Consider the following 12737-nt stretch of genomic DNA (forward strand, 5'->3'; position numbering starts at 1 on the left):
ATGTGCCCATTTTCTCATCTGGGAAGCCTCTTAGTTTTTTTAATACATTTTTATAAATTAACCGGGCACAGATTTAATAACAACTTGCATTTGTATAGCTTTTTCATCTCTGAGGACCTTGGATTGCTCTGTAGACTTAATGGTATAACATACAAATTGGATGCCGGAGGATCCATTTGCTCTCTTCTGAAACAAGGCAGTGGCTTGGATTGCTCAGCAGTGCTTGTGGATGCAAAGGACAGCGAAGGAAGAAGCTCAAAGCAAATCCTGGTGGCAGAAAGAGAACTTGGAGGGGAAGGATGCAGCTCACCTCAGTGGTGCCCAGAGGAAAGACTGCTTAAGAGGAGGTCACAGGCACACCTAAGAAATCTAAACCATGAGCAAAGCAGGATGGCTCCTGAACCTGGAGGGCAGTGTGCTGAAAAGTGAAGAAGAAAATGCTCCTTCACACACTTCTTCTAGCTGCTGGGATGAATCATTGCTACCGTGGTGAAGCCAAGAACATTGGGAGACTTAGGGCTTTCCAGAAAAGACCAGGGAAAGAATTAGTGTTGTTTTTATTTTTCCATTTTGTAATGAGTTGTTTGTTTGTTTGTTTGTTTGTTTTTTCTTGTTTGTGTGTTTTTGTTTTTGTTATTTTTAGCAAGGTATTCAGTAGCAGACAACTTGACATGTCAGGACAGCATACTTCTAAGCAAGAGCACATGGTTTCTCAACTGTTTTTAAAAGCAATACCAAACTCTTGGATTTGGTGATAGGATCATCTCCTACTGCCCTTGGTAGCTGAATTAGGGACGCCAGGAAGGTATGGAGCTCCTTTTCTCCAGGACTTTCATGCTCTTTCAGGAGCTCACGCCCAAGTTCTTGACTTCGTAGATCCCCAGGTGAGAGGGGGCTTTTCCAGCCCTCTGTTTTTCCCATCCCACTGTTAGCCAGTCCCAAACGTGGTGGCCGTTTGCCATGGAGGTTGCCCCTTCCCGTCCTGGAAAGGAAAAGGTCAGAACAAAGCTCACAGATATAACATACGATTGGAAAAAATATTTACAGATAGCAAATTGCCATCTCTGCAAAAGGAAAACATGAGAAAATAGAAACGTGATATTTATTTTAATACAATGTTTTTAAATTTTAATTTAAGAGACCAGCTGTTTCTGCTTCTCTTATAAGAGCTTAATTGGTATATAATAGCATAGTTAATTAAATACAAATCAATAGTTTAAAACAGCTAATTGATATTTAATATGTATGGGAAAATATAACTTAGTTGTAATATAATTAACTCAATATTAAATAAGCAATGGAGTTGCAATTATGCCTTTACAGTGATTATAAAGTTTATCGTTCTTTAATAAACTTGCAATTAGACAGGATAAGCTGAAAAATTATTAAACAGGTATTATTGAGCTATTAAACATTTATTACCATTCCTGGTGGAATACAGCTACACAATAGTACACATTATAATTGTGTTAATAAACGTTTATTACTTCTTTGCAGTGTTAGCCTTTAATGCACTGGTTGATCAGAAACTTGGATCCCTTTCTGATTTGTCATTGGGAGAATTGCCTTAAGAGTAAGTAAAGAAATCCCAAATGATGGGGGGAAATACAGAAAAAGCAGGATTTCATAATTTGGGCCAGGGAAATGATACCTCTCTCCCAAAGCCAGCTTGACCTCCTCTGTTGCCTAAGATGTACATAAAGGTTACTTCCTAGAAGTCATAAGCTTGATTCATCCTCTGAACTATTCTTTGCATTGAATTTTGCTTCTTTGTCACTTCTTGCCCCTAATGCCCCAACACATGGCTTGGACTTGCTTTTGCTTTGTCTAAGTGGCTCTTCTACAGATTTTGGGATGAATCAATGCATATACTTCTTTGAGGCAAAATGTGCTTTTGCTGTGTATTTTCCAAACATGATACTTAAACTCACACTTTTTATGAGTGGCCAGGGTCACAAACCTCAGCTGTAACTCATTCCACTATGCTAGAAAAAAAAACAAAAAAACAAAAAAAAAACAGTTGTCATTGCAAGGAAGTGGATAGGATTTGTTTCAGGAGGTAGGTGCCACACACCCATGGGTTAAAATGTTCTTTTTTTCAGTGGTATCTCAGCAGCCCCCTAAAGCCAGAACACTTAAAATGCTGGGGTGTCTGCTTCACTATTTAAGCTTTTAGATAGCCATTAAAAGCTGTGAAGTGGTGAGACATCCGTAGGCATCAGAGTCATCTTGAAGTATTTTACCTTTTAAAGGCACTCTCAAGTATTTAAAGGTGCCTTTAGCTATAAAGATTTTTGCATGTTCTCACAAATTTATGGTATGAATTATTATAATGTAGTGCTCCTGTATAGCTCCTTTCATCATGGGATATCAAAGTGTTTTATAAGCATTAATTATAGCACCCTTCAGGGAGGCAAACGGCCCATCGACACCCATATCGCTGGGGGCTCATCCAGGCTCCAGATGGGTGACAACCCCAGTCTCACAGATCTCTCTTTCCCTCCCGCAAGGGCAAAGTTGTGCTTGGGGCACTGGGTACCACAGCCCTTGTCTTCAGTCGTAGCCCCTTGTCATCACCTCTAAAGCACAGGCTCTTTCTGGGGAGCATTTCTCTGCCAGCAACTGGAAGATGAGAGCTGGACATCTGAATTTGGGCACCGTGTTGACATTCTTCTCCCCCCCAAGTAAGCTGCACCTTTTGCTGCCCCTGTCCCAGTTCCATTCCCCTCTGTTTTGGCTCAGGATGTTCTTGCAGCTGTTTGTTGGCTGCAGAGAGTATGGCAGCTTTTGCCATGCCAGGGCTCCAAGTCTGGGGGCAAAAAAAAAACAGTTATGCATGTGCAGGGCTGTACGATGCACGATGAAATTAGCAAGACAGCAATGCTGGCTTGCTCAATCCCGCTGTGGACTGTGCTGCCTTGTGTGACGCTAATCTAATTGTGTTGTTTTAATTGCACTTTGATAGCTTGGTGCTTGTTGAAAGCTCAATAGGAATCAATGCCATTTGTCTTTTCCATCAATAAAGGCATAAATGCGTTGCAGGCTCTGTGTCAACAGCCCCAGAGGCGAGGGAGGCTATCGGCAGCCTGCAGCTGATGCACACAGGGTGTTTGTCCTCGCAGCATTGTGCAGTCCTCTATGGAAACCCACCTGAAGTTCAGCGAGGTCTTATCTATTCTAGCTATTGGCCAGCCCTAACCGAGGCAGCCCACGCTGAATGTCCTTCACCTAAAACCAGCAGGTTTAACAGTAACGGGGAGTACTGAACACATAACACTCTGCAAGCTGACACCTTTCTGGGTGTGTTTGCGGTTGTAGAGCAGGCTGTGCAGGGTGACACGTATCACATCACCCCCAGCCTGAGGAGCAGGAGGGCTGGCTGCAACCTCTGCATCAGCCAGGAGGAGGTTGCTGTTTGCCTCGTGCTGATGGTAAGGACTCTGACTCAAAGCAACTGCTGAGAATGTGGGTAGTCAGTTCACCTGTCTTGAATGGTCTAATCTTTAAGCATCTACATCTGAGTTGGTCGCCACCTTTTAGAGTTAGTGAGAGAATTATGGACACTTCCAAAGTCATCCTGATAGATGAAGTGTGTCACTGCCCACGGATGCCCATTTCCCTCTGGGGTCTGACTTTAAGTGACAGTGTGTATTTAAGGGACAACCAAATTTTGGCTTACCTTAGACATCTTGATAGACATTTTGTATGGCCATTTCCTTTAGTGGGACAGCACATAGCATTTATTTGGCTAGCTGCTGATGACCTCTGTCATGAGACCCTTAGGATCAGGAGCTGTTGGTCTTTAAGCTCTTGCAAGATGGATCCCCGTTAATGTTAGAGAAACTTTTTTAACTTGTCTTGCTTGTACCCTGAGCACCGTGGGGGTCACAAGTCATTTGTGCCTTCTGGATTTGGGCTCCAATTCTGCCCCGAGATGCTGTACGCGAGAGGAGGAGGATGACTCTTCTGTCAGAATGCCACAGTAGCTAGCAGCCCTAGGGAGGAATATTTCATACGCAGTGCTGTATGACTCCAGGCATCTTCCCTGCACATCACACAGTGGTGAGCAACCCTCCTGCTCCAACGCAGCCCAGCTGTGCAGCGCAAACCCTTCCGGCATGGAGCCCGAAGCCCAGCCTGTGCGGTGCTGCCTGGCTTGAGCAGAGAGGCAGCCCTCGCTGTGCTCCTGTTCCGCTGCCTTCCCCTCGTGCTCATGGCTCCACAACGCTCCCGAGTGCCCCGTCCTCGGATAGCAGGCTCCGAGGAGACCACAGCCACATTAAGTAAACATCAAAGGGGCTTTGATCAGCGGGGCCCCGCGAAGCACGGCAGCCCCTGAGGAGCACAGCAGGTCCGCAGGCAGGCAGTGGCGGGGACGTGGTACCTTAATTTTCTCCGCTGTGACACAGAATGCGTTTGAAGAAGGGGAGCTTTTTGCCGCACTGAGATGCGCGTGGGGAGAGCACACGTGCACGCAGCCTACTTCTGGAGAAGCCACGCTCAGATCTTTCTCTGTTGGTTGTCAATAGTCAGAAAGCCCCATTAAGGACTCAAGGCATCAAAGGCATGGGCCTCCTTGGACTCGGGCACTTTGCCGCTTGCTGGGTCACCCGCTTGTTTCCGAAGAGCGAGGTGCCTCAAGCCAGCTTTGTCTTCCCTTTGGAGTGCCACGTCCCATCCACTGCCCTGCCTGCCAAGGGAGACCAGGATTTAAGAGCCCGTGTTGTTGCAGCACACTGGTGCATAGGAAGATGCAGCTTGTTCCCTATGCACAATAGAAAGGCATGCTTAAGAAACAGGGAGGGGACGGTGACCCTCCTGGCTCTGGCGTGTGGCTGAGCAGAGCAGTCAGCTGGATGTGGTTGGGTTGGGACCAGCAGTTTGCACATCGCTGGTGCTTCCCCTGAGCAAAGTAGCTGGCAGAACTCCTTCCCTGCAGCATCCCCATTTTGCTCTTGTCCCCAGCCTTCTAACATGGCTCTTTCTTCTCTTGCAGAACTGGGGCTCCCAGGAAGAGGATGCTGCCTAGTACTGGGGTTCATGTACAAGGAGAAGTACCGCAGGATGACTGAAGGTGAGCGGTTTCCCCACCTTCTCTTCATCCTTCCTCCTTAGCAGTCTCATCACAAGGATTCACTATTGCTAGGAACACGCTAGCTTCTTGTTCGCCCCGAGGGGAAAACCCTGCTTCCTCTTTGATTTCTGAAACGTCTTGTTGGGCAAGCAGATGGGGGAAGCCCCTGTATGAAGTAGCAAGAGAAGAGCAGGAGCTTATTGCTTCCATTCATCCCAAATCCACTGTCTTTTCCCATGAAAGGGATTTGTCACACAGGAAGCTCTTTCAGCAGTCGTTGCTTCTAGTCCTTTTATTCTGCTTGGGTGGTGATGCCTCACCAGGACACCTTCAAAGCACTTGTCTTCAGCTGGTGCATCTGTCCCCACTGGAGAGGAGTGGGGATATGCTCAGGTTACCTTCACCCCTCATAATATTAAAGCTGCAACATCCTGGAGCTTATATGGACTTCCTTGCTGAACAAATGTCTGGCTAATTGGTGGCAGAGGTACAAAAGTCAATTAGAGTCAGGCTTAGCCTTGCTGTGTTCAAAAGGTGTTGGCGTTTGCTTGGATAAATCTCTCACCTGAGATCAGGGCTGCTGTGCCTTCTCAAAAGCATAGTTGCTTTACTTGTCAAACCCCTGTGCTGAGGCAGAGATCTCACTAAAGTTTCCCTGTTTTATATTCTAGTCATCCCCCAGGTATTTTATGAGCATTGATTAATCCATAGAAATACCATAAATAATTATGAAGTGTAATAACTAAACAAAAACTATTTATGCTCAGAAGGATCAACATCCTTGCTTCTCGTAGCTTCACTGCTTGGCTGCTTTTTTCTGAAGCAGACCCTGGTGCAGCCCCACCTCTGGGTAATGCTGGATCCAAGGAGGGTGCAAGTCCCGGGGCTGGGCCAGTCGGAAGGTGCGTGCTGAGGATGTGTACAAGAGTAGGGCTGCTGCTGGGGACGGCGAGCTCAACCCAAAGAGGTCCAAGCTGGGCTCAGTCCTTGTTTTGGGGACTGGTTGGGCAGAACGTGGGCTGACTTGCCCGCTGTACCTTCTATTGCGTGTGTAGGATGGCATATTGCCCAGTGACTGGCCATAGGGGTCTTTGCTCCTGCAGGAAGCCTTGCCTTCGTGAGAGCAAAAGGTGCATTAGCTTGCATGGGGTGAAGCTCCAGTGGAGGCAGGCGTATGGCTTGAATATCAGTTAGAAGATCAAAGGTTCCCTCGGCTCCCCAGGAGTCCTGATACCGAGCTGATAACATGGAGAAAGCACTTCACAAGCTTTCACCTCATGTTTGTTAATTATCCCGTGCTTTTTAAACATTGATTAGAATATTTTTAATAGGAAGGGGCTGCCCCTTGGGAGAAAGGACGGCACAGCCTCATCCAAGAGCTGTGGGAAGGTACAATCTCTTGCTGCTTTTGTGTTCCTCGAGCCTCTCTAAGGCTGCCTGGCCTTGCCCCTGGGATGCTCCCAGGTGCTGCACGTGGGCATCGCATCCCATCCTTTGGGATTCAAAGCCTGCATCCACCTACGGAGCAAGCCCCCTTTTCAGCCCTGACATGGCTTTGTGGAGACAGAACAAAGACACATGAAAGGCCAAAACTAAAGGCTTTGTGTGGGGAAGGGAACAAAGCATGCCTGCCTCTAGATGAGTTTCTGGCCCCCGCAGACTGCAGGGCCATTATGTTTAAAGGTACAATCTGCCAAAAAAGAAAAAAAAAATGAACACAAAGTCGGGGGATTTCCATGGCCACAAAGACCGCCTGGGACTCGTGTTTTCGCTGGAGATGGTTCTGGATGACAATTGCAGACCTCAAGCCTCCTGGGTTTTAGATTTCAGCATGAATCCAAGCTGTAAAACATGGGCTGAGCACTGGTGGGAGCAGAGGGGGGTTTCAGATGTCTGGTCATCTCAGAGGTATTCCCTGCCAAAAGTACCTGAGCCAGGTTCTTTGGGCCAGTTACCTTGCAGGAATAAGGAGTGAGACAGCTTCCCCTTCATGTTTTTGCCAAGTGAGAGTTTTTCCTCTTTTATTGTGTTATGGTGCTAATGAATAGCCCTATTAATAATGACAGGGCAGCTGAAGGAGCTGAAAGCAAAGGTAGGCAGTGGGGCAATCGGATAATTACAAGGTGTGGGGTCTCCATCGTAGTGGAAGTGGGTAATTACAGGGATCATTAGAACCTTGCTGTCATTTAATGGAGACATCTACAGAATGGGCTCCTAGGTAGAAAAGCAGAAGAGGACTTAGACGGAGGTCTTGTCGGAGTGGAGGAGCTGCACAGCGCTGTACAGCTGCAGACCTGGTACGGAGCCATCCTGGGCTGCATCTGCTAGGAACTAGAAGGGAGTGGCTGCTCTCAAAGCCCTTCTCTTGGGCAAATGCTTCTCTTGGCTGTCCCCATGGACAAGATCCAGGTTAGGCACTTGCAGACCACTGTGGCAACCTCTCCCAGCAGGGTAAAATAAATATTGTGTCTTATGGATGCTCTGTGGCCATGCCCAGCGAGGGGCTTTGCTAGCATTATGTTGTCTGCATCCCAGCTGGCAAGCGATGCACATCCATTAGCATGATTGCAGGTGCAAGCTCTTCTGGCTGAGCTGTCTTCCAGGGTGCGAAGCAAAAATAAATGTCCAAGAACTCACCTCCATTAGCGTTAGTTAACGCACATCAGCTCTTCATATCACCATATATCAACCAGGGTCCTGAAAAAAAACAGGTCTGGAGGAGGTGCCAGGATCTCTCGCAGCTGCAAAGCAACAGTACAGCCTCGGATGCTGCTGGTGGTGATATGCAAAGCAAAATCAATTTCAGCCGTCCCCCCACATCTGGTGTTGCTGCACTGCATCGGCTGCAGTTGCCTCATGCTGTATCGCTTCTGCAAAGCATGAGCTGGGGCAGCAGGCTGGATTCGGGTGCATTTGAGGGGCAGGCGTAGGAAGGTGTTGCTCCAGTGTGGCTGCAACGTGCCCATCCCTTTGCTGTGATTGACAGTTCCTCACTGGCGCGCTGGGACTGCTGCTTGGTGCTGGCTGTGAGTTGTAGGGTGGAATTAAGCTGGTGACAGTTGTAGACAGAGGGAGAGAGGTAGAGCTGTCTGCAGTGACGGCCTTGCAATAAAGACGCTTTAGAGTTAATCCTCTGCCATCTGTCTTCATTCTGCTAATAACCCACTCAATCAGATGCTGCCGCCTGTTTGTTAACATTCAGAAACAGATACATAATCGGTAGGAGCATGCTGTTAGTGCACACGGGGCTGGATTCCACCCCTGGCCATAGTGGTGGGTTAGTGGGAGCTGTAGCTTGGGCGGGATGTCCCAAAACACGAAGCAGAAAACAGAGGTCCTGCTGAAGCTGGTGGCAAGTTGAGCTGCCCTGCCTTCCCCAGGGTTTGGTGATTTCCCCTGGCTCACAGTGACTTTTGGAGCAGAAAGGTGGCAATGCTGTAGTCACCCAAGAAAAGAAGCATTTCTGACTAACCTGAAAATTGGGACTTTTTTTTTATTCCTTGTTCCCCACCTCATTCAGCCATCTTCCCTTCCCAAAGCTGGAGATGGAGGCTGTGCTGCAAACCCCTCCCTGCTCTCCCATCGCGCTTAGTCCCTGCCCATCCATCGCTGCAGACTCCAAGCTGGGCTCTCTGCTCTCTTCTGGGGTGGCCGGAGGCAGGTGCTCACATGTTGATCCTGCTTCTGTTATTTTTCTTCCTCTCTCCTGCCTTTGACTTCTCGCCAGATCTAACACGAGTCATTAGCAAGCGTCGCTGCAGCAATTATGGCACTTTTTGGCTGCCATTCATAAAGCTACTAACGGGAACGATTAAGTGCTTGGAGGTGTCAGCCTACTCCTTCGCCACCTGTTCCCACCAGCCGTCGGCTGCTGGAGGTGCCTGCAGCCTCTCCCTGCCTCTCACCTTTCTGGGCACGGTAGTGGCTTTGGAGTCCTCCCGTATGGTTCTGTGGGGTGGCCCCACACTCAGATGTGTTACTGCATAGAGGGAAGGACATGCTTCATCCTTTTCTGAGGCTGTGAAAGCAGGCATGGCTAGAACAGGGGACAGAATGGGGCTTGGCACAGCAGCATCCTCCTGCTCTGTATAATGGTCTGTGTGCAAGGAAGGACAAAGACACCTCTTCACCTCCCTGCTTGGCTGATGTCCCTACTTTCTGCCTTGCTTGCATCCATGCCATCAATCAGGGATGGGCATGAGGCTGAAATCTGTACCTTAACCTGCAGGCATCTTCCCTGGGCTCAGCCACTGTGGCTGGGAGTGCTGGCTGCTGCGCAAGGAGAGGGCTCGGTGCTGGAGCCATTGCTGGCAGCAGCATCCCTCTGTTTGCATCATGGCTGGGAGCAGAACCAGGGCTCAGAAGCTTTCCGCATTCAAGGTGTCTCCGTGCACTTTGCAGAGCACTGGGATGCCAGCAGCTGTTGCTGCAGGGCTGCATCTCTGCGTGGCAGCAAGAGCCGGTCTGTGTTTAATTGGGAGAGGGTGCTGCTTAGCAAATCCCATTCGTGGCGTAATGGCTCCAGAAATCTGCCCAGCTAGGGGCTATCTGAATCCACAGCCAGAGATTTTTCTCTAAGGATGACATGGGTGTTGTGGGGCTGGTGGTTAGTGTAAGGCTAACCTCAGGTTTTGGGGAATTACAAAGGGCCTAAAAGCTTTGGACTCCACACTGTGAGCTTCCCCTCAGCCCCCTTGTTGAGGAGGTTTGGGGTCTTAGTTAAGGGTGCTGGGACTAAGCAAAGCTCTGTCTGATGTCTCTTGCTGGGGTGAGGGGGAAGAGAGACAGAGGTCCCAAAAGGTGGCACTCATCCCCGTAGCTCAGATGCAGTACAGGATGCATGTCAGGGTTGGCCCAGCGAGGCAGTGATGATGATGCTTGGATGAAGGAGAGCCACCCCCATGCTCCGTTACCTGTGGCAGCTCATCCCTCCATGCAGCCTGCTTCTGCTGCCTTACCAGCTGTGCCTTTGTGCTCAGCAACATCCAGCGGTGTCTCTGGATGGGGCTTATGGTCTCCAGCTCCTGCCTACCTCCAGCCTGCAGATAGGTTTCAGTTCTGTTAGGCACAGGGAGAGAATTGTGTATGCATATGAAAGCTGTTTTTTATGGCTTATAATTATCTCATACCCATCCTTAGAATAACTGTAGCTCCTCCATTATTAATAAGTGGAATTCCAGTCCTTGTCATAGATCACAAAATGGAGAGGAAGCTCAACCCAGGGTTTGCATAATGTACCTTGGTCTAAATTGAATAATTGGTAAAATGGTGGAAATCGTTAGTTTTTCCCCATTCCTTGGTGCTGGAATTAGTGAGATATTAGTGCAATTAGCCACTGCTTCCATTTGAGGCTGCAATCATTTGGTTTGTAATTTAGAATAAATGTAAAAGCCCACTTGTGCTGCTGAACAGATTATTTGTCCTGTTTAAAAGTATCTAATGGGGTGGCTGTCATCTAAGCAAGATACATTTGACCCATTTCAATTTGTTTCCCTTTTAATCTGCTATCTGTTTTCCTGGATCTTTTTTTAATAAAAACGTAAAGAAGAAGTGGGCGAGAGAGACCAAAGAGGAAGAGAATAGAAGCGCTATAGATCTGGAGTTTATCATAAGCCAAAGTAACTTGAAATCAAGGCTGTTAAACTGCAGAAAGCAATAAAAAGAAAACACTATTTGGAGATCGTTTAAAGGGCCGAGTGACTTGTCAATGAAAGGTTGCTCTATTCGACTGCTTCTTAATAGCTTCTCAGAGGGAATCTGCAGCTCTTGCAAGAATGAAGGCTGAGAGTATTTCTGTAGCAGCCCTGTGCTGGGGGGTGGGGGGTGTTTCGGTTGGCAGGGTGCTGGGACGGGAGATGGGGAGAGTCCAACACCAAGAAGGATAGAGAGCAGAGGAGGAAAGAAGGTGGTTGTAAACCCAAAATAGGGTTTAGGCTTTAAAATGTGCCCTAAATATCGAAGCCTGGCACATGCTGGTAGGTACAAAGGATGGAAGCGTCATTCTCATTTGGGTGCGGGTCTGTGGCCAGCTCAATCCCACCCTGCTCCAGCTGTACCATCGTGCCCTCCTTCAGGGGAGAGCAGAGAAACTCTCTGCCTTTCTCTGCCAAAGGCTGAGCATCCTTTCAGTGCCAGTCTGATTCAAAGCTCTTCTCTGTCAGGCCCCATATTGCTTCCTGGAGAGAAACCAGCTGGGACTCTGGGATGGAGTCCCTGCTGTTCTGGGAAAAAATGGCTTGTTCAGAGAAGCTGCTGTGTCTCTGCTCCAAATGTCTCTGCTTGAACACCACTTCTGCTGCCTGCAGTAGTTCAAAGAGGGTTCAGCGAACGTTTCCTGCCAGGAAAACGTGCTATTAGAGTGGCACTGAGATGCAATGACGTATTCATGCCACCCATTAGCAGCCCAGCAAGGCAGTTGCTGCCTCAGAATTGCTTGGATTTATGGGGACACATAGTCTGAAGTGGGATCTTGCAAGTGACTTTACACCCACAGCAGCACAGGCTGAGCACAAATCCTTCTCAGTCTTGAAGATAAATTGGAGCCAACCCCCATCACCCCTGTAAAAAATAATAATAATAAATAAAAGGTGTTGGCTCATCCTGCTGTTGCACACAATGGGGCTCAGCAGGCCCTAAACAACTTGAGGGGTCCCAGCATCTCCTCCCACTTCGCCCTCTGAGGCTTGGGCAATGAGCAGGACCTCTTGGCATCAGTCTGCAGCCTGGCAACAAGACTTCCCCTAATGTTTTGCTAAAAGCCACAGGGTCCATGGCATGTAATCTACTGGAACCCACTGCAGCTGATTTCCAAAGCTCCTCATGGAGCCTGGTGCACATTTTGCACTGCTAACTCTGCTGTCATTGCCAGTAAAGGTGCTGTCTCCTGCAGGGCTTGGCAGCTCTGTGATAGGAAAGCTCGCCTTACCCCGAGCGTTGTCACTCGTGTCTGCCCGTGAAGACACAATCGCAATTGATTAGGGAAGGCTTCTTCCCATATAAGCTGCATTGAGCCTTTTGTTCTTTATCTGACAAAGGCATTTGAGAAGGAAGAGGTGAGTGCATGGAGCAAGCTCCGGAGAAGTTGTTAAAGATGCATTGTTATCAGCAGAGGTCTCATTGACATCTCTCTGGTGCTTTGTGTGTCTGTTAGCTAAACAAGGCAGGGATGTAAGTTAAACCTGAGGAAAAAACAACAAACAAGCTGTCTCTGTTTGGTGTCAGGGGAGGCTTTGCCTTGGTTGGGCCAGCTGGAGAACTGTGTAAAATGCAGGACCTCAGCACTGCTGAGAACCAAATCCTCTCTGGTAAGATCCATCGTGCACATGTGCAGGGATGCTCCGTGAGAGGGATCCACATGCCCTGCACAGCTCTGCTCAGACAGGGTAGGAAACTCCTGCCTTCAGGTTCCTCCACATGCTGCTGCAGTGCTCTCAGGTTGGAGGAGAGCTGGGTACCATCCTCTGATGCCTACGCAGCTGAGAGCCCTGCTGGTTATAGACCTGGCACCAAGCTTGTGAGTTGTATGGTAACGGTGAGGTTGTAGCAGCTAATAGGCTAAGGGTGTAATTTTATCTATTGATTCAAGTAGCAGTCCCCTGTGGAAAGCTATTGCTGTGCAATCTTAAATAAATGAATGCAGGATTTCCTCATGCCCTGCGTGCTG

The 12737-nt window shown here is 48.4% G+C and overlaps 1 protein-coding gene across 2 annotated transcripts in view; it reads left to right on the forward strand.

Annotated features, from left to right (window-relative positions):
- KIRREL3 (kirre like nephrin family adhesion molecule 3) overlaps positions 1-12737 on the forward strand; it is a 316007-nt gene that overhangs the window by 205370 nt on the left and 97900 nt on the right. For both annotated transcript variants that reach the window (XM_082778151.1, XM_082778152.1), the window contains exon 2: positions 4997-5074. In XM_082778151.1, coding sequence (XP_082634277.1) covers positions 4997-5074 — 78 coding nt within the window. The remainder of the gene's footprint in view (positions 1-4996; positions 5075-12737) is intronic.

Source organism: Aythya marila, assembly GCF_965140915.1.
Source record: "Aythya marila genome assembly, chromosome: 23".
Lineage (NCBI taxonomy): Eukaryota > Metazoa > Chordata > Aves > Anseriformes > Anatidae > Aythya > Aythya marila.